Source organism: Canis lupus, chromosome 15, assembly GCF_011100685.1.
Source record: "Canis lupus familiaris isolate Mischka breed German Shepherd chromosome 15, alternate assembly UU_Cfam_GSD_1.0, whole genome shotgun sequence".
Classification (NCBI taxonomy): Eukaryota; Metazoa; Chordata; class Mammalia; order Carnivora; family Canidae; genus Canis; species Canis lupus.
Window position 1 is genome coordinate 531,244 of NC_049236.1, and position 22,260 is coordinate 553,503.

The 22,260-nt window shown below is 56.1% G+C and overlaps 1 protein-coding gene and 1 long non-coding RNA gene across 3 annotated transcripts in view; one reads left to right on the plus strand and one right to left on the minus strand.

The window, feature by feature from the left end:
* The first annotated feature begins 1,357 nt into the window (after nucleotides 1-1,357).
* Nucleotides 1,358-22,260, plus strand: part of SLC2A1 (solute carrier family 2 member 1) — a 28,734-nt gene continuing 7,831 nt past the window's right edge. The window contains exons 1-2 of the mRNA NM_001159326.1: nucleotides 1,358-1,375; nucleotides 13,703-13,798. Coding sequence (NP_001152798.1) covers nucleotides 1,358-1,375; nucleotides 13,703-13,798 — 114 coding nt within the window. The remainder of the gene's footprint in view (nucleotides 1,376-13,702; nucleotides 13,799-22,260) is intronic.
* Nucleotides 8,053-13,238, minus strand: LOC119868456. 2 transcript variants are annotated; one of them, XR_005370050.1, is made up of 4 exons: nucleotides 12,808-13,238; nucleotides 12,343-12,452; nucleotides 10,086-10,533; nucleotides 8,053-9,415 (listed from the first exon to the last, which is right to left on the minus strand). It is a non-coding gene; the product is annotated as an uncharacterized LOC119868456 (long non-coding RNA). The 2 variants fall into 2 exon arrangements; XR_005370051.1 differs by lacking the exon at nucleotides 10,086-10,533.

Consider the following 22,260-nt stretch of genomic DNA (forward strand, 5'->3'; position numbering starts at 1 on the left):
GTCCTTGGGCTGCTCCATGCCCAGCCCGGGTGCCCCCTTGGCAGCACTGGACACCCAGTCTGGACAGATGAGTCCAGCAGTCATGTGGTCAGCTCAGCCTCCTCCTTTCCAACCAGAAGTAACCCCTCCCTGTCCGTCTCCACAGGGAAAGGGGGACACTCAGCCTGACCTCAGGACTTTGGACAGGGGGGTCTTTCCCTTTGCCCTGTCTCAAGTAAGACTTGGGTTTAGGAGAGGAAATAAGGTGAAATGTTACCACCACCATTAAAAAAAAAAAAAAAAAAAAGGACTTCCTGTGTGTCAGCAAGTGCTGAGAACTGCATCAACTTTCTAGAAATTCTCTCATGACAGCACATGAAGCTTGGAGGTGGTATTGATTCCGTTTTACCTTTAATGAAACCGGCTCAAAGGCCAGCAGGTTGCCTAGGATGGTGCTAGGACCCGGTGTACTCTATAGAACTGGCTCAGACCCAAGGACCCATGTGTTCTCAGCACTCACCTGTCGCCACGGGTTCGCATGTACTGTCAGGGCTAGAGAAGATTTCACCAAGGCGGTGGTGACAGGAGAGCCCAGGGAGGAGGTGGGTATGATTTTCCGGCAGAGGGCCCAGCCCGTGCTAAAGCAAGGCTTGGCTTGCAAACAGGAATGTCGGGGGTGGAGAGGGCTTAGGAGAAAGTCGCGGAGCGAGACCTCCTGTCGCTGGTCCGACAGATCCGGACCTACTGCTTACAACGAAACAGATGCCGCCCCACGCACTTCAGAAACGTTAACTCGCTTAAGCTTCCTGAGGAGCCTGGCGGCGGTCCGAGGACGGTCCTGCGCTTCCCCGAGGTCCTCCGGCGGCGGAGGGGGGACTCCAGAGCCCTCCCTACGGCTCCACCATTTTGCAGGAGGTCGCCGAGGCTCAGAGAGGTGCGCTCCCCGGCGCCGCGTCACCCAGCGGGCGCGCCTCCCCGCCCCGGGGCGCCCCAGGGTCCCCGGCGCCCGCCCCGCCGCGCCGCGCAGCCCCCGCCCCGCCGCGCCCCGCCCCGGACGTGCCCCGGGCCCCGCCCCCGGCCCGGCCCCCACGCCCCCCACTCGCCGCCCGCCAGCCAATGGCCGGGGGCCTATAAACTCCCTCGCGGCGCTGCGGGCGAGGAGCTGGAGGCAGCCCCGGCTGGCGCGCAGGTCGCGGGCCCCGGGTCTCGGGAGCGAGCTCGCCAGGGAGCGGGAGGCCGAGCGACCGCGTCCGGTTCGCGGCGGGAGCCCCGGGGAGCGGAGCCGGAGCCGGAGCCGGAGCCGGAGCGCGCAGCCCGCCCGCCCGCCCGTCGCCGCCCGCGCACCCGGCGCTCGCGGAGCCTCCGGCGCAGCGCGGCCATGGAGCCCGGCAGCAAGGTGAGTGGCGCGCCCGGCCCGCCCCGCCCCGCCCCGCCCGCACACCGGCGCCGACCCGCCGCCCCCGGCCGCCGGCCTCCGAGCGCCCCCGCCCCCCGCCCCCGCCCCCGGCGCCGGCCTGGAGCGCCGCGCTCTGCCGGGCGGGGGGCGCGGGTGCGGGGCGCGGGGCTCCGCGTGCGTCCTCGGCGCCCGCACTGCCTCTCCGGCTTCCTTCCGGGGCGCCGCGCGGTCCACGCGGCCGGGGCAGGCCGGGGGAGGCCGGGGCAGGCCGGGGCACCGGGGGCCCGGGCGCGGCACGTCGCTCACGACCGCCCCGGCCGAGGCCCCGCGCCGGCTCCTCCCGGGGCGGGGGAGGGGGCGCGAGCGCGGCGCCCATTGGCTGAGCCGGCCGAGCCCCCGGCCCGGCCCCGGCCCCGGCCCCGGCCCCGGCGCGCGGAGGCGGCAGGACCCGCCCCCACCCGCTCCGCGCGCGGCCTGCAGCTGGGCGGGGGACCGGCCTCGCGCGCTCCGGGCGCCCGCCCCGCGAGGGCCCGAAGCGCGGGGGGCTCCTGCGGCCGGGATGCCGGGGCCGCCGGGGCCGCCGGGGCCCCCTTTGCGTGGCGCAGGCCCCAGAGCGGGGAGAGGTGCTCGGAGGTGGCCGGGCCGAGAGCGCACCCACCGGCCCCGGGGGCCCGGCCGGGGGCCCAGCAGGAGCCCCAGCGGGAGGTGCGCGCGCCGGGGGTCGGCGGCCCGGGGTTCCGACGCGGTCTCGTCCCCTGGGGGCAAGCAGCTGCCCGGATAGGATCTCTTTCTTCCTCTTAGACACGCGTGTCGCGCTGGCGAGCTTTGTGACTCTCAGAACGGTTCCTTTTCAGCAAATACTTACGGATCCCCTCAAATGCGTGCGGGGCATTGTCTCTTACCCTCTCGAACCCCTTGCATACAATCTTTTAAAATGACTTTTTTTTTTTTTTTGAAGCGCCCCCTCCTGAATTTTCTCAGGTCCTTTGGCAGGGGAGGCACAAGGATGTCCCCTCCCCACCCCCACCGCCACCTTTTTTAAACCCGGGGTGCGGGTTAGAACTGCGCTCCCGCGGGCTGCCCAGGGGTCCAGCGGGACTGCGAGGGGTCCCTGGGGTCTCGCCTGGGCCGAGCGCGCCTGCCTGAGGCCCGGCTGCCCTCTCCGCCGGGAAAGGCTCCTTCGTACCTGTTGAATTCACACAACTTGTTTCACCCCACCCTGGCCCTTGGCCTTGAAATGAGACCCCGAGGGATCCCTGGGCGGCGCAGCGGTTTGGCGCCTGCCTTTGGCCCAGGGCGCGATCCTGGAGACCCGGGATCGAATCCCACGTCGGGCTCCCGGTGCATGGAGCCTGCTTCTCCCTCTGCCTGTGTCTCTGCCTCTCTCTCTCTCTCTCTGTGACTATCATAAAATAAATAAAAATAAAAAAAATAAAATAAAAAAAAGAAATGAGACCCCGAGCATCCCCCCTCCCCCGCCCCCAACCCCAACAGTCCTGGGTGAACCTTTATCCTGGCATATGGATATAACGAAATAAAAATCAAACAAGTGACTCCAGCTACTGATAAGGGCTTGAGACCCTGGAGTCCACATATTTACTGTTTTATCTCGGGGCTCTCGCAGGCCACTTAACTTCTCTGGGCCTCAGTTTCTTTATGAAAGAGAAGGACTTTTCTCTTTTACTTCCTCAAGAGTCAGAACTGTCTTGCTCCGCAGGACCTGGTTTGTTTTTTTTTTTTTGTGGAGTGGATAAGAATATTCTGAGCAGAGACAGAAAAGTGTAGGAGAAAAATCAGTAACCACTTAACAGTTTACTAGACTTCTGGCTAAAATGCCACTGTGTCACACTGACCCTCTGTAAGGAGCCCTACTGGCTCACACGCCTGGAGCTCAGAGAAGAGAGGTGACTTTCCTGAAGTCCCACAGCTCTAAGCAGGGCTGGATTTGAACCCAGGCCGATGAAAAAGGGCTCTCAGTCTCCGCTGGCCCGTCTCACCACACCCTTTCTTGAATTTTGGGCTGATCAGAGAATTTGCCTAAATTCTAAGGCTGCTCTTGTATGAGTTGGTTCTAAATGCCTGTAGCCGGTAGGTGTTTTCAAGCAATACTCCAAGCTTGGACCGCCTGCCCATCAGTAAATAACTTTGGAGCACATCCTGCTTTAGTGGTTTATCTGTATTAATAAATTCACATATATACACTGTTATACTAGTAGATTATATGCCTACTTAAGATAGAAATGGGGCAGCCCGGGTAGCTCAGTGGTTTAGCACCGCCTTCAGCCCAGGGCGTGATCCTAGAAACCTGGGACCGACGTCCCTCCCTGCGTGGAGCCTGCTTCTCCCTCTACTTGTGTCTCTGCCTCTCTCTCTGCATCTCCCTATGTCTGTCATGGATAAATAAATAAAATCTTAAAAAAAAAAAAAAAGAAACGTAAAAAGACGCAGATAACAGTTATGGTTTTAAAAAAACACTTTTTTTTTTCTTTTTTTTTTAATGGCTAAACCCTCTCTGGGTCACTAGTATATATTCTGGAATAAAGCCTCTCTCTTTGGAGGCTGCCGGTTTGATCAGCAAGTACAGCCCTTTTGTACAGGATGTAGACCCAGGCCTGGAGAGGTTACCTCCCTTACCCGGGTCTTTCAAGCAGGTGTCTGACAATGAAGTTCTTTCCCTCTCTTTTAAAGTGGGTTTTGTTTTTGTTTTTAATTTTTAAGTAGTCTCTATGCCTACCTTGGGGCTCAGACTCGCAACCCTGAGACCAACAGCCGCATGCTTTACCAACTGAGCCAGCAGGGCGCCCTGAAGTTCTTTCTGCTGTGCTCCCCTTCACCTCCTAGCCCTGAGAATAGACTCCACTGACTTCCCTGCGTTCTGTCCTTTTCTCTGCACATCACACTAAGTTTAACTGAATAGGAAATGGGGGACAGGTTGCATGCCTCCTCTCCCAGCCAGAAGTTCACGCATGCCCCCTCCTGGGCAGCAGGCGAGGACATCTCCCCAGCCCTTTGTGTAGAGTTCCTTGCTGGTCCCTTGTGGTGCCCTGGGCCTCTGTGGGGCCTCTGCCTTCCAGATAAAAGAGAAATCAGAAATCTGCAGAGCTCCTCAGCCCCTCAGTGGTATGAAGAGCATACACTTTTAAAAAATATTTTATTTATTTATTTATTTGACATAGGGATGCAGTTGGGGGGGGGGGGATTGCGCAGAAAGAAGCAGGAAGAAATGGCAGAGTGAGAAGGAGAGGCTCCCAGGGGAGCAGGGAGCTGATGGGGGGCTGGATCCCAGGACCCCAGGATCATGACCTGAGCTGAAGGCAGACGCCTCACCGACTGAGCCTCCTACACGCTCCAAAACATAGACTTTTGAAGTCCTGTGGATGTGGTTTTGAATTCCAGTTTACTTTAGTTGCCTCATCTGCAGAGTGATGTCATTTTCATTATTAGAGTGTAAGGATTCAGACAAAAATGTGTCTGTCCCCACAGACGCTCCATAAATATTCCTTTCTTCTTTGGACTCCCACGACTCACTGCACTTACCTGGGTCCCACCTGGGTTGTGGCCTCTATCCAGAAGTCTGGCATTCTGACAATGTGAGCTTTTGGGGAGCCCCGGGATGCCCAGGCCTTGAGGCGTGGTTGCTAAAGATCCCACTGGCTAACTCCTCTGCAGCAGAAGTTTGTTGGGAGGCTTGTTTGCAGAGGTAGCACCTGGGTGGGAGTCCGGGCCCAGAGATGGGTCAGCTAATGTGGCTGCCCTGCCTCCCCTGTGAGGGAGATACAAGCCGTGGTGACATCACTGTCTGGTGAAAAATGACTTTCCCAAGGTCACACACTGAGCCTCCTACTGCAAAACGTGCTGCCAGCCTTTCTAGGATGACATAAGAGGGTAAAGGAAAGTGGGAGCAGGAAAAGACTTTCTTTTTTTTTTTTTTTTTTAATTTTTATTTATTTATGATAGTCACAGAGAGAGAGAGAGAGGCGCAGAGACACAGGCAGAGGGAGAAGCAGGCTCCATGCACCGGGAGCCCGATGTGGGATTCGATCCCAGGTCTCCAGGATCGCGCCCTGGGCCAAAGGCAGGCGCCAAACCGTTCCGCCACCCAGGGATCCCCAGGAAAAGACTTTCTAGTGCATGGCCTAGCCTTCCATTGGACAGATGGAGCAACTGAGGCCCACGAAGGAAAGAAACTTGTCCAAGATAAGGCTGTTACAAAGAATTTGAGGTGTTCCAGAGTGTTTTAAAAAGACACTGTTTTCCAAATCCTTGTCCAGTGTGCCACCCTCCACTCACCCCAAATGAGCAGGAATTCCTGCACTCTAGGACTTTCCAAGCTCCTGGGTGCAGTAGGAATTTAAAGGTTGGATTAGACATAACTTGACAACTGAAATCCTTTGTGAATGGAAACAAAACATGACCTTGGGCAAGTGGCTTTCCTCAGAGCTGTAGAGCTGGACGCCTGCTCCCCCGTGGCAAGGTATGGTGAGACCCGCCAAGTTCCCCAACTCAAAGTGGTGGCTATTTATGTGGGAAGACCCTTTCTATGGCTGGTTTGGGTGCACAGGCAGTGTAAACATCTCCATTACGATCCTTGTCCCATGCTGAGCCATTCGGGGACCCAAGCCTACTTGCCCCGCTGCTGGGTCAGTCCCAAATCCCCCGTAATCAGCTTGTGACTTCAGGGAGCTCAGCTATACCCAGCGCCTGCTGGTCACGGGGTGGCAGGGCCTAGAGCTCTCCTCTGGCTCTGAGGGTACAGGCATCCAGTTCCCCCTCCCCCAGAGTTGGCAGAGCCGGGGAAGCCCGGAACAAAGGGGGAAGTGTACAGCATTGGGTTGGGACCTGCAGCCTCACCCTTCTCCTGCCCCGCTCCTGGGCACGCAGGTCACAAAGCCACTCAGTTCGGTAACGGGCAGCCCCAGGATGGTGGAGGCTGAGAGTGCTGCTCCTCATTGGCCTCCTGGGCCCAGAGAGGCTGTGACCAGGCTGGCAGGTCAAGCCTGGCCTCCAAAACAAACCTCTGATTGTTACCTCCCTCCGTGGGAGGGGTGCAGTGAGGCTGAAGCTCTGTCCCCAGCCACCAAGCCAGGGAGGCAGTAGCCAATGCATAAACGTTGGGATTTTGTAGTTAACTGAGCAGGGCTCCTCGTCCTGTACTCAGGGTAGAACAAGGGCAGAGTTTTGTGTGTGTGTGTGTGTGTGTGTGTGTGTTTTTAAGATTTTATTTATTTATGAGACACACACACACAGGCAGAGACACGGGCAGAGGGAGAAGAAGCAGGCTCCATGCCAGGAGCCTGACGTGGGACTCAATCTCAGGACTCCAGGATCACACCCTGGGCCAAAGGCAGGGGCCAAACCACTGAGCCACCCAGGGATCCCCGAGGGCAGAGTTCACCCTCTCTAAGACCTCAGCACCAACCCTTTGCTGGCTTTGGCCTCCCAGGGGCCTTGGCATCCCGGAAGGGGAGAGACCTCTTGCCAGAGCCAGCTTATGGAAGCTTTGGCCACCGAGGCCTCTGCTGGACAGGATGTGTCCCCCAGGTTGCCTAGCCCAGAGCCGGCCTCAGGCCTCAGAAACAGCTCTACCATTTGACCTCAGGGAAGCCACACATCCTGTTGAAGCTTGTTTCCACTGCCGTGGGGGTGATAATCTTATCTCTCTGGTCAGGTCGTAGATGTTTGGAAGTGATAGAGTCAACTATAGAGAAGCATACCAAGTAAGAGTAAACGTCTTCTCCCAGTTGTAATGGTTTGGCATTTCTCCTCAACAGACCTCTTTTTGGGCAGGTGAATGTGGGTGCCTATAACTGGATCGCGCTTTCTACATGGTTCTTTGTGCCCCACACACCCTATCCTGTTCACCCACCCCTAGGTGGGTGACAGGTCAGTGTTTACAGTTGTATCTACTCTGCACATACAAGCCAAGTGCCATTATACAAGTTCATTTTCTCCTCCTTCCTTACACAAAATGTACATCCTACACATTGTTTTTCACCTTGCTTTTCCCCTTAGCAATCTACCCTGGCACTCGCTTCATATCGGAGACATACAGATGTGCTGCATTCTTTCCAACAGCTGCATAATATTCCGTTACAGGCATGTCCCACTGTGATTAAGATACAGCACTTTCTTTCTTCATACCACTCGCCACCTGATGTCTTTTAGGTTTTTATTTTCTGTCTTCCCACCCCCAACTAAAATATCAAGTTTCATGAAGGCAGGGTTTGGTTTGGTTTATTGCCGAATGCTCGTTGACTAGAATAGTGTAGGGAACAAGCATTCAGGTATTATCTTTCCTTAGTAATGTTTTTTTTTTTTTTTTTTTCCTTAGTAATGTATTATTAGGAAACTTCTCTTGTGGAGAAAAAGAAGTCTGGAGGGATTGGGCTTTTTGAAGGTCACACAAGTGAGGGGAGCTGGGACTTGTCCACCAACAGGGACCTCTGCATATTCCCATGTTCTGACCAAATTAACTCATCAGGTCGATTTGGTGCCCATCTCACCATTGGGATGGGTACCTATCAGGGGTGTCCACCTTTTCAGATGTCGGGACCTGCCCAAGGCCCATGCACACAGTCCCCCAGGGAACCACTTTGTTGCTTTTAACATCCTGTTTTTTTTGTTTTTTGTTTTTTAAGATTTTATTTATTCATAAGAGACACACACAGAGAGGCAGAGACACAGGTAGAGGGAGGAGCAGGCTCCATGCAGGGAGCCAGGATGTTGATCCTGGGACTTCAGGATCACACCCTGGGCTGAAGGCAGGCGCTAAACCACTGAGCCACCCAGGGATCCCCTAACATCCCGTTTTAGGACAAACACCTTTTTGGTTACTTAGAGAAGATGCTCTGGTATGACGTGGAAGGCTCGGAAAATCCTGTGCGGTTCTTGTGCTAGGTTTGCACATAGCAGTTCCAAGGACCTACGGCTTCAAGTAGAAGCTGACAAACCTTTTCTGCTCCGTGGCCCATGCAGTCCCTGTGCCATTGTAGCACAAAAGCAGCTATAAACAATATATAAATCAGTGAGTGTGACTGTGTTCCAATAATATGTTATTAGTGGTCACTGAAAGAGTTTAATATCCTTTTCACATCACACAAAATATTAGTCTTTTTTTTTTCCCCCTTTTTCCAGCCACTTAAACATGTTAACCCATTCTTAGCTGGCAGGCTGGATTTGGCCAACAGGCCATAGTTTGCCAACTGAGGCTTAGAGCAAAATCCACCCAAGTGACCAGAGGTTTCTGAGCTTTGGCCTGGGCTATCCTGGCTCGGACAGGGCAAGGCCCCAAAGGTTGCTAGGATAGAATTTGACCTACATAGAAAGCACAGGGTAGAAGCCTTGTTTCCTTCAGGGGCCAGTGCCCAGAAGCAAGGGGGAGGATGGGCAGGAAGGGCATAGGACTTGGTGTCAGAGACCTCCTACCGGAAGCGTCACAGAAGCCAAGGACCTTCTGGTTATCCACCTTTTCCTCTCCAGCCTCCCGTTTTCTCGTCTGTGAAGTGGGAGCAGTGTCTCCCCCAGCACCTGTTCATGGTGGTTAAACCAAGATGTGGAAGCAGACCCTGGCATGGTGCCTGGTGCCTCACTGGTGCTGCAGGTACTGATAAATGCAGCAGCTCCCTCCTCTCCTCTCTGCTTTTAAGATTGATGAGTACCTTCTGCCCCCAGGGCCACCGTGGGGTGCAGGGGAGGCTCAGCCATGCAGAAGTCCTGACATCATGGGGAGAGCTCTGAGGAGATGGCCTCCAGAGAAGCCAGTGCCTGAGGTCACCTGAAGGTTAGGCTTTGGAGGGGTAACCCATCACTCTTCTTTTTGAAAAGACTTGGCAGGATGGAAGAGGTCGGAGGGTAAACTGTCAGTCAAGCAATCGAAAGGACTCAAGTTCCAGCCCTGGCTTTTGTTTGCTGACTATTCTGGGAGTTTGCCCTCTGACCTGAGGTCCCCATCTGTCACACGAGACTGTTACAGCAATTCTGCAATTCCTTAGGCTTCTTTTCTTTTCTTTTCTTTGTCCAGAATTTTGTTCCAATGAGATCCTAAGAAAAACGTACACAAAAGAAATGAAAAGAGAGCTGTTATGGATTCTACTCCCCTGCCTCACCCCCTCCTGTCCTCCTTAGAACTGGGGACCAGGCAGTTAGGAAGGCCATGTCGTGTGCCTCTGTGCACATCAGGAAACCATGAGGGAAGCTGTGGGAAGCGGATAGGATGGGAGCAACATCTGGATTGTGCCAACACCTGGGCCTTCCTCTAGCAAGGAATGCCCTGCCTCTGAATGGCAGTAGCCACATGCCCTCCTTCTGCCAATATTGACCAAGGGCCTACTGTAGGCCAAGCCCAGGGCTGGAGCACTGTGCTGGGAAGGGCACATGGGCATGGGTCAAAAGGCCACAGTGCTTAGCAAGTTATGTGACACGGCCGGTGCCATCTGGCATCCCGGTGTGTGGGAGGAGAGGTCCTGAGGCTGACACCTCATCAGTGGCTTCCCGGGAAGGGGAGGCCCCTCGCCTTGGGATAGGGCTGATGGGGGTGGGGGTGTGACGTCCTCCTCTGTGCCACACCCTGAGCCTGGGCGTTTGCTGAACTCAGCTCTGTGGCACTCCTAAGAGAGTCAGGATTTGAACTTGGGTCTGCCTCATTTCACCCAGGAGTTGGGAGTTCCTGTTAGCCTGTGTCTGCCTTCAGAGATGATGTTCTAGTACCCACCAGGGGTTCGATAAATGGCCAAGGTAAAATCTCTTAGGATGAGCACGGCTCTGGCAAAATGGATACACATGGAGCCTGTTTTGCCTGAAAGCGAAATCCAGAAGTGGTTTGTTTTACAAATGTTCTGTACTATGCCCCCTACCCTGGGCACTCTGGCCGCAGGGCTGGGTAGGACCCAGGTCCCACTCTTGGCGGGAATTCCCCAACTGGTGGGTGAACAGCAGGTGGGTATTCTCAACTGCTAGAAGCCCGAGCTGGAGACTGCAGAGGACACCACAAGAAAACCCCGGAAGAGGGTAGGATGTTCTAGAAGGTAGCCTCAGCCCTAGGGTGGTCACAGATGGGTGACCGGGGCGGCATCCTGGGAGTCACAGATTCCAGACTCCACAATTGTTCCCCTTCTCTAGGTCGCCACCAAGTAGTCCATCAGCTTGGCCCCGAAGGAAACCTGTGAAATGAATGGATTTCATCAGGGCCCTTCAGTTGCAGGCAGAGAGCTGGTGGGGGCAGATGCGCTGAGGTGGCCCTGGGGAGAGTGGCTTCCCATCCTTCCCTGATTCATCTTGTCAGGGGAACCCTGCCAGGCTCTATCATGTCTTGACAGCAAGTCTTTAGGGAGAAGGAATTCTGATCCCCCATTTCCTACGTCAGAAAACTGAGCCCAGAGACCTCCAGGTATCCCAGCTCCCAAGTGAAGGGCATCGGTTCTCTCCGGCTTTCTTCCCACATCAAGCTGGGTGTGGTGGGGGGCGTGCCTGCCCAGGGGCTGCGGTGGGCACCCCCCCTGCCCTGACACCCAGCCACACTGAACGCTCCCTGTTTGAGCCAGCGGAGTCAGGCCCCTCTTCCTTCCCCTGCACGTACTGTTCTGTCTACCTGGAATGCAGTCTTGCCACTGCTTCCCCACTTGGCCGACTCTCTGCACGTCCTTCACGCCCCAAGTCCAATGTCACCTCCTGGAAACCTATCTTTGATTGTCCTCAGGCAAAATTAGAAGTCTCTCCCTCCAGGGCTCCCACCACACCTTCTCCCACCTTGGTGTTGGAACTCCGACCACGGGGGAGGCCCCCACCCCATCCTGATGAAGGGTCAGGATGCAGGCCTGCTTCATCCAGGGCCTGGAACCCGGGTCACTGAGTCTTCGTGAGTCCTGGTGCAGCAGCCAGCCCAGGTGGCTCTGGATGTAACCAGGGCGTGGGTAGGCGGGTTTTCTAAAGCACAGTGTGACCTTGACCTGCACCAGCCCAAGGGTCTGTCCTTGGCTTCCGGGAGCCCCCACTGCCAGAGGCCGCAGCTGCTCAGCGGAGCCCCGAGAGCAACTTCGGAGGCCCAGACACCCCGGGAACATCAGAGCCACACTGGAAACAGTTCCTGTGCCACCGGCATGGCTCTTAGAGATCCACGCGTCATCTGTATTACTTTTCACTTATATTTTTATCTAAATGCTTTGTTCTAAGTAATATGAAACCAAGGGGCTCATAAAGAAAATGTTTTGAGTACACGACCCACTCACATGGTTCAAAATTCAAAAACATGCGGAAGGGTGTAAAAGTAAAGTCTCTTCATCCAGCTTCTGCCATCCAGATCCCCCAAGGGGCCACGTTACCCTTCTTGGGCGTCATTTTAAGCAGGTAGATAGGTATGGTCGGCCTCACCCCCCACCCTCAGCCTTTTCTTCTTCTTCCTTTTTTTTTTTTTAAGCAGGCAATGCACCCTACTGTGAAGCTAGCTTTTTACTTAATGTATCTTGGGAAGTGTCCCAAATCAATAGGTAAAGAGCTTTCTTTTTTCTGTATCCTATCATAAAGCCATGCCACACTTTATGAAATCCTATTTATATTTATTCTAATGTGAACTAGAGAAATCTGTCTGGCTCTCCACTGATCCCACACTTTGGACAACCCCGTGGGAGCGAAGACGTGTGCCTCACCTTGGGGGCCTTCAATGCCACTCTTCAGCCCTCCTCCCTTGACCCTCTGCGCCTTGTGACAGCCTCTCCCTTCATCTCAGTGGTCACCCTGTGAGTTTGCTGGGCTGGGGCCCACAGAGGACATCTGTCCCGTGCTCCCCACCCACACAGGGCCGACAGCCTGGGTCTGGAGGCTGCCTGGAGAGCTAAGAGAAGGGAGATGGGAAGGATGGGAACCAAAGGGAGTGCAGCCCACCACGAGGAAAGCCCTGGCCTAGGATGAATGTCCGCAGTTGGGCCAGGAAGGGGCCAGGTGGCCCGGTGGGGAGAGACCGTCCCAGCACACACCTGGTGAAGAACAGACTCTGCTCGTGCACTCAGGCTAGCCGGAGCCTCTTCCTCTTTCTCAGTCTCTGATGGGAGAACCTTGGCTTTCACAATCATTGGCCTGACAGCTTCTAGAAAATGAAAAGACGGTACTAGGAACCTGTCTGATTCGCCATAAACGCGGTGCTATCTATGAGGATCTTGAAGTCAGGGCTGCTTCTGGGTTCTGTGGGGAAACTGAGGCCAAAGCCTGTGGCTTGGTTCTCCTGACCGTCCCCTCTAGCACCCAGCCCGGTGTGGCGCACACGATCAATGGTGAGCACCAGTCCTGCTTTGGCGCTCACCCCCTCTCTGCCTCCCCAGTTTGATTCTCTCACAATCAGTTAGGGACCTCATGTCACATCTCTTGGCTTCTTCATGTTGAAAGGCAGAAAAGTCCTCTCCCTTTCTCCAGCAAGGCACCCTACTCACCCAGGGCTCTCCTACCTGCCGGCCTCTTCCCTGCCTGCGATCTTCTTGTCCCAGGCTGCCAGGGGCCAGAGCGCCACCACCTTTCTTCTTCCCCAGCCCTTTGCCCATCGTAGCACGTTGGCCCAGCACTCTTACTTGCCCGGTGTCATGTACTTTTCCAAAGCGCATTCCTGCCTGTTATGTCATCTGTGTCCAAATAACCCTGGGAAGCTCATGGTCTGTGGATGGTTGCCACAAGAGGCACGAGTTGGGGACCCAGGAGCCCTGAGCTCCAGCCTGGCTTTTTGCAGAGCCCTGAGTAATCTGGGGCTTGTCTCCTCTCAGGACTCAGTTTCCTGCCCTGTGAATGGAGGGAGGAGAGGGCAAGACCACATCTCCAATGGGGATCCAAGCAGGATTGAGGAAGGGTAGCCTGCTGGAATTCACAGAACTAGTAGCAGGTTGGCTGGAATCAGAAGCCAGCACTTTCCAATCCAAATCCAGGGTGCTCCCCCCTACCTATGCTGCTCCTCCATAATTTATCGTCCCTCCCCACCCCCCCACCCCCGGCATAGGGGAGTTGATTCCTGGGCCTCCCAAACAGAGTCTGGAGCCACCTGGACCCTGGGCATAGCTCCACCAGAGGAATGAGACTCCACAGAGGGTCAAGACCTGGCTGCAGAGAATTCTAGAGAAGACCCTAATTCCCCTCTCTTCCCAGGAATGAGTCCGGCCAGCCCAGTGTCTAGAAGTCACTGGGGCTGGTGTGGGGCATCTGAGGTCAGGAAGTGGCCGAGTTTCCTGGGAAAAGGACTGGTATGGTGCCAGGAGTCAGGCAAGATATCTGACCGAGGGAACCTGCCAGCCCATGCCCTGCCTTGCCACCTGCGCCCAGACATACCTGTAACAGTGTGGTGTTTTTCCTCTGCAGAAGCTGACAGGCCGCCTCATGCTGGCTGTGGGAGGGGCAGTACTCGGCTCCCTGCAGTTTGGCTACAACACTGGAGTCATCAATGCCCCCCAGAAGGTGAGTGCTGTGCCCTCCTTGGCTTGTCAACACCAGCTTACTTTGCTGTGCGCTGCACACCCCACATGCTCACCCTGCCTCTTGGGTGTCCGTCATTTACATCAATTCACCATCTGTTCCCACCAGCCAATTTTCTGGCTCTGAACAGGTCAAAAACTCTTGGTTTTAGCCTCGGAATGTTGGGCCTGCAAAATGGTGGGGTCTTTCGAAGTCCTCTTGACCAACCTCCACCCCAACAGAGACATTTGTAATCATCAAAGCTATGCTTGCTATGGTGATGCTTCATTTATGTGACCCTCAAGGGTTACAGAGGGCTTCGTGGGGCTTACCTCACTTGCTACTCACAATGTTCTCCAAGGTAGGCGGGCGGGCAGGCAACAGTCACTGTTCCCATCCCGCAGGTCGGGAGAGTGGCCAGAGAAAGGAGACCTGCCCGGCATCACCCAGCTAGGCAGGGACGAAGCTGGTATCCAACCCCAGGCTGCATTGGAGCCCTCCCAGCGGGGAGGTCCCCAAGCCTGTGCTCACACCCATCCATAAGCAGCATCCCCCCTTGTACGGCATCCCGTTCCACTTGGAAACAGCCTCCTTTCCCCAGAGACCCTGTGCCAGGCCCAAGTACAAGTGGCGTCTCACCGTGGGGAAACACAGGTAGTAGGGATCTGTACTCACTTCCTTCTCCCCATGGCACCTCCCACTTGTTCCCTCGAGGGTGGGAGGGACCCCCGTGATCACCCCCAGCTCAGCCCACCTGCTTTAGGGAGGAGAGGAGAGGAAAGGAGGTCAAAGGGCAGGGAAGGATACCATAAGGAGTCCCTTCCCTATACCTGCCTTTCACATATGTCTATGAGGTTGGGTGGTGAGTTCCATTTTATGGACCCAGAGACTGAGGCCCTGGGCAGATGAAATAACCAACGGGTTCAAGGTCACATAACTAGTGAAGGGTGGATTCAGAAGTCAGACTGTACAACCTCAGGCTGTCTTCCTGACCAGCTGCTTATCAGTTTGAGAATCTGTACCTTCTTGGGGAGGACGAAAGGAGAGTGGACAGTCTGGTCAGGAGGGTTGTCCTCCTGACCAGACTGTCAGGAGGACAGTTGACAGTTCTGTTGTCCAGAGGGTGAGGCCAGAAGGTGAGTGGGGCTGGCCCCCGAGAACCGACAGCCTGTCCAGGGGAACTGGGCAGTGTCAGGATTCAGAGCTGGTCCTCCTCCAAACAGGCGGAGGGTGGCTGTGGGGGGCCACGCCTGATGCCCGGGAGCAGGTCACCAGGAAGGCCTGGCCTGCTGAGTCATGCTCAGCTGCAGCGGAGGTGACGGGACTTTTCCAGACTTGTGTGAGATGGCGCCCGCACTGGGAACAGCCCCAAGCCCTGCTTTAGCTGAGTATTTTGAACAGCTCCTGCCAAGGTGTGTGCCTCGGAGCTGGCTCCTTTTGGGAATCATACAGATGGAAATTCTGCACGGCCTGAGAGGGAAGTTGGGTTCTGCGCTTGAGTGCACCCCCCTGGATGCTCCCGAGTCTGATGTGTTTGATCTGGGATGCTGTTTGGGCATCGGATGTTTAACACGCCCCAGTCAATTCTAGAGTGTGGCCAAAGTCAAGAGCTCCTGGATTAAGTGAGGTCTCAACTGTGATCGCCTAGTGAGTTAATGACAGAATGAGGACTCCAAGATCTGGGTAGAAGTGTTTTCCAGAAACAGAACGGAGTTGGGTAGGCAGAGGAGAGAGACTGGTGTGTCCAGGGTAGGATGGGCGGGAGGAGGAAGAGGTCTGGGGCCGCCAACAAGGTAAACCCAAGGCTGACTTACAAAGGGACTTGTTGGGTAGATTTCATCTACAAAATACCAGCCACTGGCGCGGCAAGGCCCCGTGAGGACAGGCGCGTGGGCACTGGGTGGGCCCAGCTGGGAGGATGGACTTCAGACCGAGGACAATAGGGACTCATTGAAGAGGACAGATATAATCAGATTTGCATTTTAGGGAAAGGACCTGGGCATCTGGGCAGTGGGAGGGATCTGAGGATGGGGAATGAGAGATAGGGAAATAGTGAGAAAGCTGCTTTGGAATCGGGATGGGAAAACAAACACCAAGCAGGAAGAGTGGGCAGGATTTGGTCATGAGTTTAGTGTGAGGCCGAGAGTGGGGTTTAAATGTGGCTTCTAGGTTTCTGGCCTGGGTGGTGCGGGGCCTGGAGGGGGAGCAGGTATAGGAGGAGCTGACAGGCGCAGTTGGGACACTCCAGAACTGATGGGCCACAGTTGGAGATTGCAGGGAACACCTGGACATGGGGCCTTGTTTCTTGGGTGGGTGGTCAGCTGAGTCAGCTGGGGGGAAACCGGGAGTTGGTCACTGGTACCAAATAGCAGGAGAGGGGGGTGTCCTAGAGAGACTGGGATAAAAGGAGAAGAGTCAAGCAGTAGGGTGAGGAGTGCTCTCAAGTTTCCCAGAAGGTGACCTGGACAAGTCAGCCCCGTGTTGCCCAATGCCAGACACCGGATGGTGCCCCGTTGGTGACCAAAGTTTGAGTGGGAGGAGCCACGTGGGTAGAAACCTCCTTGCAGCCCCTGGAGGATGGAGGGGGGGATGGGAAAGAGCCGGGACGACCCTTCCAAGAGCCTTGGTGGAGAAGAAAAGAGGGTGGTGGTGGGAGGGGTGGTACACCCGGGATGCTTTTTCATATGTGATTTTGTGTTTTAAATGTGCTGTAAGGAATCTGCGGGGGAGTGGGGGGGAGATGGAGAGGGGTCCCAGGAGGCAGGGGCTGGGGGAGCAGAGGCACGGGGTGAGGGTGGGGGGCTGCATTTGGCTGGGAGCCACTGAGAAACTTCTTAAGTTGCCGATGTAGACAAATGCACCGGGAGGTTCCTGCATCCTGGGGCCTCTGGCCCTAATCAGAGGCCATTGGAGGCCAGCGGAGGGGGAACAGCTTAGGAGGACAGGGGTGGGGGGGTGTCACTGAGGGCCCCACGTCTACGGGTGCATTTGGGGGCAGCTGTCTCGGGTTCAGGTCGGGAGCCCGCCGGCAGAGCCCGTAGCGCACACTCCCCGTGTTGACACCTGCACCTTGCACTCTCGCACCGCACGCCCTGCCCCAGCCCTGCCCCAGCCCTGCCCCAGCCCTGCCCCAGCCCTGCCCACTGGAGCAAGCGGAGTGGATTCGAGGACCTGATAAACCTAACCTGTGAGAGGGGATCAGGTGATGCAATAGTAGGAGGCGGCAGCAGGGCCTGCCGGGGCCGCCCTCGGTGACTCAGGCCTGCTGACACTTTCACTCGACAAGGACAAGGGCTGCGCCAGGCTCTGTCCCAGACAGTCAGGAGGGGTAGAGGGTGACACACGGTCTGAGCTGGGCCCCACCCGGCCCGGCCCTAACCTCCAGCCTCCGAAGACTCGAGGGGGCGGGGACCCCCCCCCCCCCCACCACCGGAAGAGCCAGAGTGCAGTTAATTAATGCAGGGTTTCCGGGTGCCTCCAGAGCCCAGAGGACGGCAGGCTGCCACGGGCCTGGGGGGCGGGACATGGCCCTTCAAGGAGGAGTTGGCAGCCGGGTAGCCCCTGAAGGGGACTCGCCCATCAGGAGAGGAGAGGCAGGTGGCCCAGGCAGTGGGGACCACCGTGCTGCCGTGTGGTGGCAGGGAGCGTTGCCCGACTGCCCCTGGGGGCCTAAGAGGGGCCCTGGGCTGCTCCAGTCGGCCTGCTCCCAGCCTGCTCCCTGAAGGAGCCTGTGCGGCACCAATGGGGAGGATGCCAGAGGCTGGGGCTCCTCCATAAAACAAGCCCCAAAGGGCTTCCTCCTGGAAGTGGTTAATTAATCATAACATTATCTTAAATGTTTACAAAGCACCTTCCCATAAATTCCGTCCTCACGGCAGCCCCACACGGTGGGTGGGGCTGGGTTATCTTGCCTTCTCAAGAGGAAGCTCAGGCTGGTGAGGTTACCTGGAAAGTGAGAGGTTGAGCTCCAGGTGGCCTCCAGGCCTCCCCCTGGAGTGATGACCACATCCCTGTGACGCCCTTGCCAGGCCTCCTGTCTCCTGGGGAGGAGGGAAGCCCAGCCACAGAGCATCCTGACCACCATACTGGGTGGAGAGAACTGCCTCTCCCTTCCTCAAATGGCTGAGTTGCCGACAGAGATGACTAAAGGCCATTTAGAAACCATGAGATCCTGGCCAAGGGACAGTGTCAGGCATGTCTCAGAATAAGGCATCCTCAGAAACCGGGGCTGGGGCTGGAAGGGGCCTGATGGTGCACTGGCTCAGCCCTCCTTGTTTGACAAAGAAGGAACTTGGCCTGGAGAGCAGACGAGATCTGCCCTGGGTGACCCAGCCTGTAAGTCAAAGGACTAGAGGCAAGACCTCCCATCACAGCGCTCTCTGCCCATTAGGGTGGCTCCGTCCTCCAGGTCCTCCAGGCTCTGGGCTCCAGGCAGTCTCTCCCTTTCCTTATCTCTGTCAAGATCCAGAAAGTTCTGGGTCCCTCCCCTCTCCCGTTCCCTCACTTCCACTAATACAAATCCTTAGAGCTTACTGTGTGAGCCAGGCCTTGTTCTCAGTGCTTCAGAAATCAATTCAGTTGTTTCTTTTTTACTAACCTCATTAGGGAGGCACTATAATCCCTGTTTTTTAAGGAAGTGGGGCACAGAGAGGTTAAACAAGTAAAGCAAGGACACACAGCTGGTAAGCAGCAGGTCTGGGATGTGAGTCCAGGGAGTCTGGACCACCATAGCAGGAATGGAGGTTTTATACTAGGGCCGGATGGGTCCCCAAACACCTTTCACACACCTACAACTGCTACCCAGCTGGTCGCTCTTGCTCTGACTTCCAGGCCAAGTCAAGCTCAGTCATGTACAGACCTCTCAACGGTTTCCCACACACAGTTGCACAATCTCTTACACCATCACAGCTTGTCACAGCTATATCATCGCTTCAGCCCCTCAGATTCATGGTTTTCTACCCCCAGCCCTGTGCTGGGACCCAGTGACACAGATGAATCAGACGCCCCCAATGTTGAAATTTAGTCCCGAGGGAGCACATGTTCCTTTGAAATAAGCTGTCCAACATGGATGGAAGCATGGACGGGGTGTGGATAGGCCCTGCAGGAGCAGAAAACAGGGAGGGAGAAGGTACCTGGCCCACAGAGTGGGGGTTTTCTCCACATTGACGTTTGGGGCCAGATAGTTCTTTGGTGTTGTGGGAGGCTGTCCCACGTGGTAGGATGTTCAGCAGCATTCCCGCCAGTGTGACCAGCAAAAACATCCCCCCACACAGCCTGGTGTCCCCTGCAGGGCCAGATGGCCCCGGGTTGAGCACCACTGCAGGAGAGAAGGGGGAGGGTGGGTTCAGAGGGGTATGGGTGTGCTCTCTGCAAGGTGAGGAACAGCCAGCTCGTCGGGGAGAAGGCAGAGAAGCAGCCCAAGCGGAGGTGTGGGGTGCCTGGGTGGTACGGGGGGGGGGGGGGGGGGGGTCGGTGGGAGTGCGAGGAGGGCAGTGGGGAGCCAGGAAAGGCTGTGAGGGGACCACACAGGGACTCGAAGATCCGTCTGCCGGCAGGGGAGGCTCTGGAGGTCAGGGACCAGGGAGGAGGCCAGAGCGAAGGCCTGGCCTGGGTTTAGAGAGAGGCCGTGTCGGGGCCCTTCCAGAGCAGCAGTGTGGGTGGTCAGAACCTCTGCTGTGGGGTCGGGGCCCAGCTCCTGGCTCCAGCCCGCTGCCTGGGCCTCTTCCAGGCCCCAGAGAGGGGCCCCAGGGGACCTAGCAGGTGGGGCTATCTGTCCAGCCCCACCTGTAGCATCTGCTCTCGACTCCCAGCTGACCCTGGGGTGTGACCGAGGGTTGCTGTGGAGACAGAAACTCTGGACTGAGGGAGGCTAGCTGCGGGGGAGGGGAACACAGGGCCTAGGAAGCCAGGGCCAGGCTGAGGCACCCAGCTGGGCATGCTGGCCCTTTCCTCTTCCTAACTGGGGCTCAGAGCTGAGGTGGCTCTAACCCTCTCACCCCCCAGTAACATCCTAGATGAGAGCGCAGGGGCTGGAGAGCGAGCTCTAACTCTCCGGCTCACAGGATGATCTAGAAGACTGTGGGGTGGAGAGGGGAATCTACGGGGAAGGATGTTGCGACCAGCCAGAGGTTCCAAAGCATACCCCTTCTCTTGGCAGTAATCTAGAATTCTAGATCAAGAATTTGGCAGGGAGGCCAAATCCAGCCAGCAGCTGTTTTTGTACAGCCCATGCGCTAAGAATGGTTTTTACATTTTTAAAGGGTTGAGGGGGGATCCCTGGGTGGCACAGCGGTTTAGCGCCTGCCTTTGGCTCAGGGCGCGATCCTGGAGACCCGGGATCAAATCCCACGTCGGGCTCCCGGTGCATGGAGCCTGCTTCTCCCTCTGCCTGTGTCTCTGCCTCTCTCTCTCTCTCTCTCTCTGTGTGACTATCATAAATAAATAAAAATTTTAAAAAATTAAAAAAAAATAAAGGGTTGGGGGGACAGGTGGAGAAAAGTCTGCACCTGTGGCCGTACGTAGTTAGCAGACCCTACCTGATGCTTTCCATCTAGCCCTTTATTTATTTATTTATAAACAATTCAATTTTTTAAAAAAGATTTTATTTATTTATTCATGAGAGACACAGAGAGGCAGAGACACAGGCAGAGGGAGAAGCAGGCTCCATGCAGGGAGCCCGACGCGGGACTCGATCCCGGGTCTCCAGGATCACACCCTGGGCCGAAGGCAGCTCTAAACCGCTGAGCCACCCGGGCTGCCCGTCTGTCTAGCCTTTTACATACAATGCTTGGCAATCTCTGCTCTAAACTTTGGCTTGTATGCTTCCTGCTGACAGGGAACTCACTACCTGTGAGGTGGGCAATCTCATCCTCAAACCTAGAAGGGTTTTCTTCCCTGAGCTGAAGTCTGCGCCCTGGGGCTCTGTAGGCTGCTGGGGTTTCTGTGCCAGGCAGGGTCTGAGGACACACTCCTGGAGGTGGGCCCCTAGTTCTTGAGGTTCTTTCTGGCACTGTGAATCCCTCAGGATAATTTGTCTCTGGGCACTTTAAAAATGGGGACCCTTGGGATCCCTGGGTGGCACAGAGGTTTAGCGCCTGCCTTTGGCCCAGGGCGCAATCCTGGAGACCCAGGATCGAATCCCACGTTGGGCTCCCGGTGCATGGAGCCTGCTTCTCCCTCTGCCTGTGTCTCTGCCTCTCTCTCTCTCTCTTCTGTGACTATCATAAATAAATTAATTAATTAATTTAAAAAAAAACTAAAAAAAAAATGGGGACCCTTGTCTGTGCCTCGTGCTCCCCTGAAGATGGCACTTCTCTGCTGGAGAGAACAGGGGTAGCGTGCGGAACAGCTTATTCCATGTGCGGGCCGCGGACTCTGGCTCATGCCCAGGGCTGACTGCAGACACTGCCCAGACACAGAGGAAGTCCGAACTTCCTCTGCAGACACGCATGCATGTGGTCCTTCTACAGTTACGGGGCAGGAAGTGAGGGGATTCCCAGGGAGTCAGATGTGATGCAAGCTTGCCACCCCCAGGAGAGCCCCAGGCTGAGGAGGAGCTGTTCACTGGGAGCGCCTGTGCAAGGGCCTCAGCTGCCCAGAGCAGCTCACTTCGCCATGCCACCCCCCACGGGGTCTCCAAGTGGGCATCTGGGGTTAACGAGGGGAGACTGGGCAGCTTGCACCCTGGCTGCTGTTTGAGGATTGCCTTTGTGAGCTGGCAGGGGTAGGATGCTTGGGCAGACCTGTCTGGTTTTAAGGCCATAGAAGGATCTACCCCCTAATTTTTCTGAGACTGTCATAGGCAGGGTTGGGATGGCCTCTCCTTATGTGTCCCCAGTAGAAATCTTTGATGTGGCCTAGTGCATTTTTAAACTAATATTTGTTCCCAAAAAAGTCCTTGAGCCCCTGTGTTTTTTGGTTGGTCCAGATATTAGTGAATTAAAAATTGCCATCATTGCTGGGGAGATGGGGGGTAGGGAGCAGAGATGGCAGGTGGATGGCCAAGCCTGGCGCCTGTGCGTGCAGGCCTTTGGTGCCCTGATGGGGAGTAATTGAGTCCTGGGAAGCAGATGGGAGGCGTCAGGGGCAGAATCCAGGTGAGGCCTAGGGCAGGTGTTGCGTGGGTAGAGACTAGGACAGATCCAGAGGGAGAATTGGCGGGACCTGGTGATTGACTGCGTGGGGGTGGCGGCAGGAGCGAGCGTGTCTCCCAGGCTTGTGAGGAGCAGGTGAGGAGCGAGCTTTCGGGAGCACAAGCCAGGCTCATGGAGGCTGCCGGTGACCCTGTGGTGGGACTGGGTCTGTGGGCTCCTTTTGAGGGAATAGGCTCTTTTTCAGGTAAGGGCACTCAGCTGCGGCTGGGATGGATGGGGAGGTCAGCCAGTGGTGGAAGGTGACCCCAGAACTCCTCCCCATGGAGGATTCTTCTGATTGTTCAGGGACTTGCCGCCTTTCCCGGGCCAAGG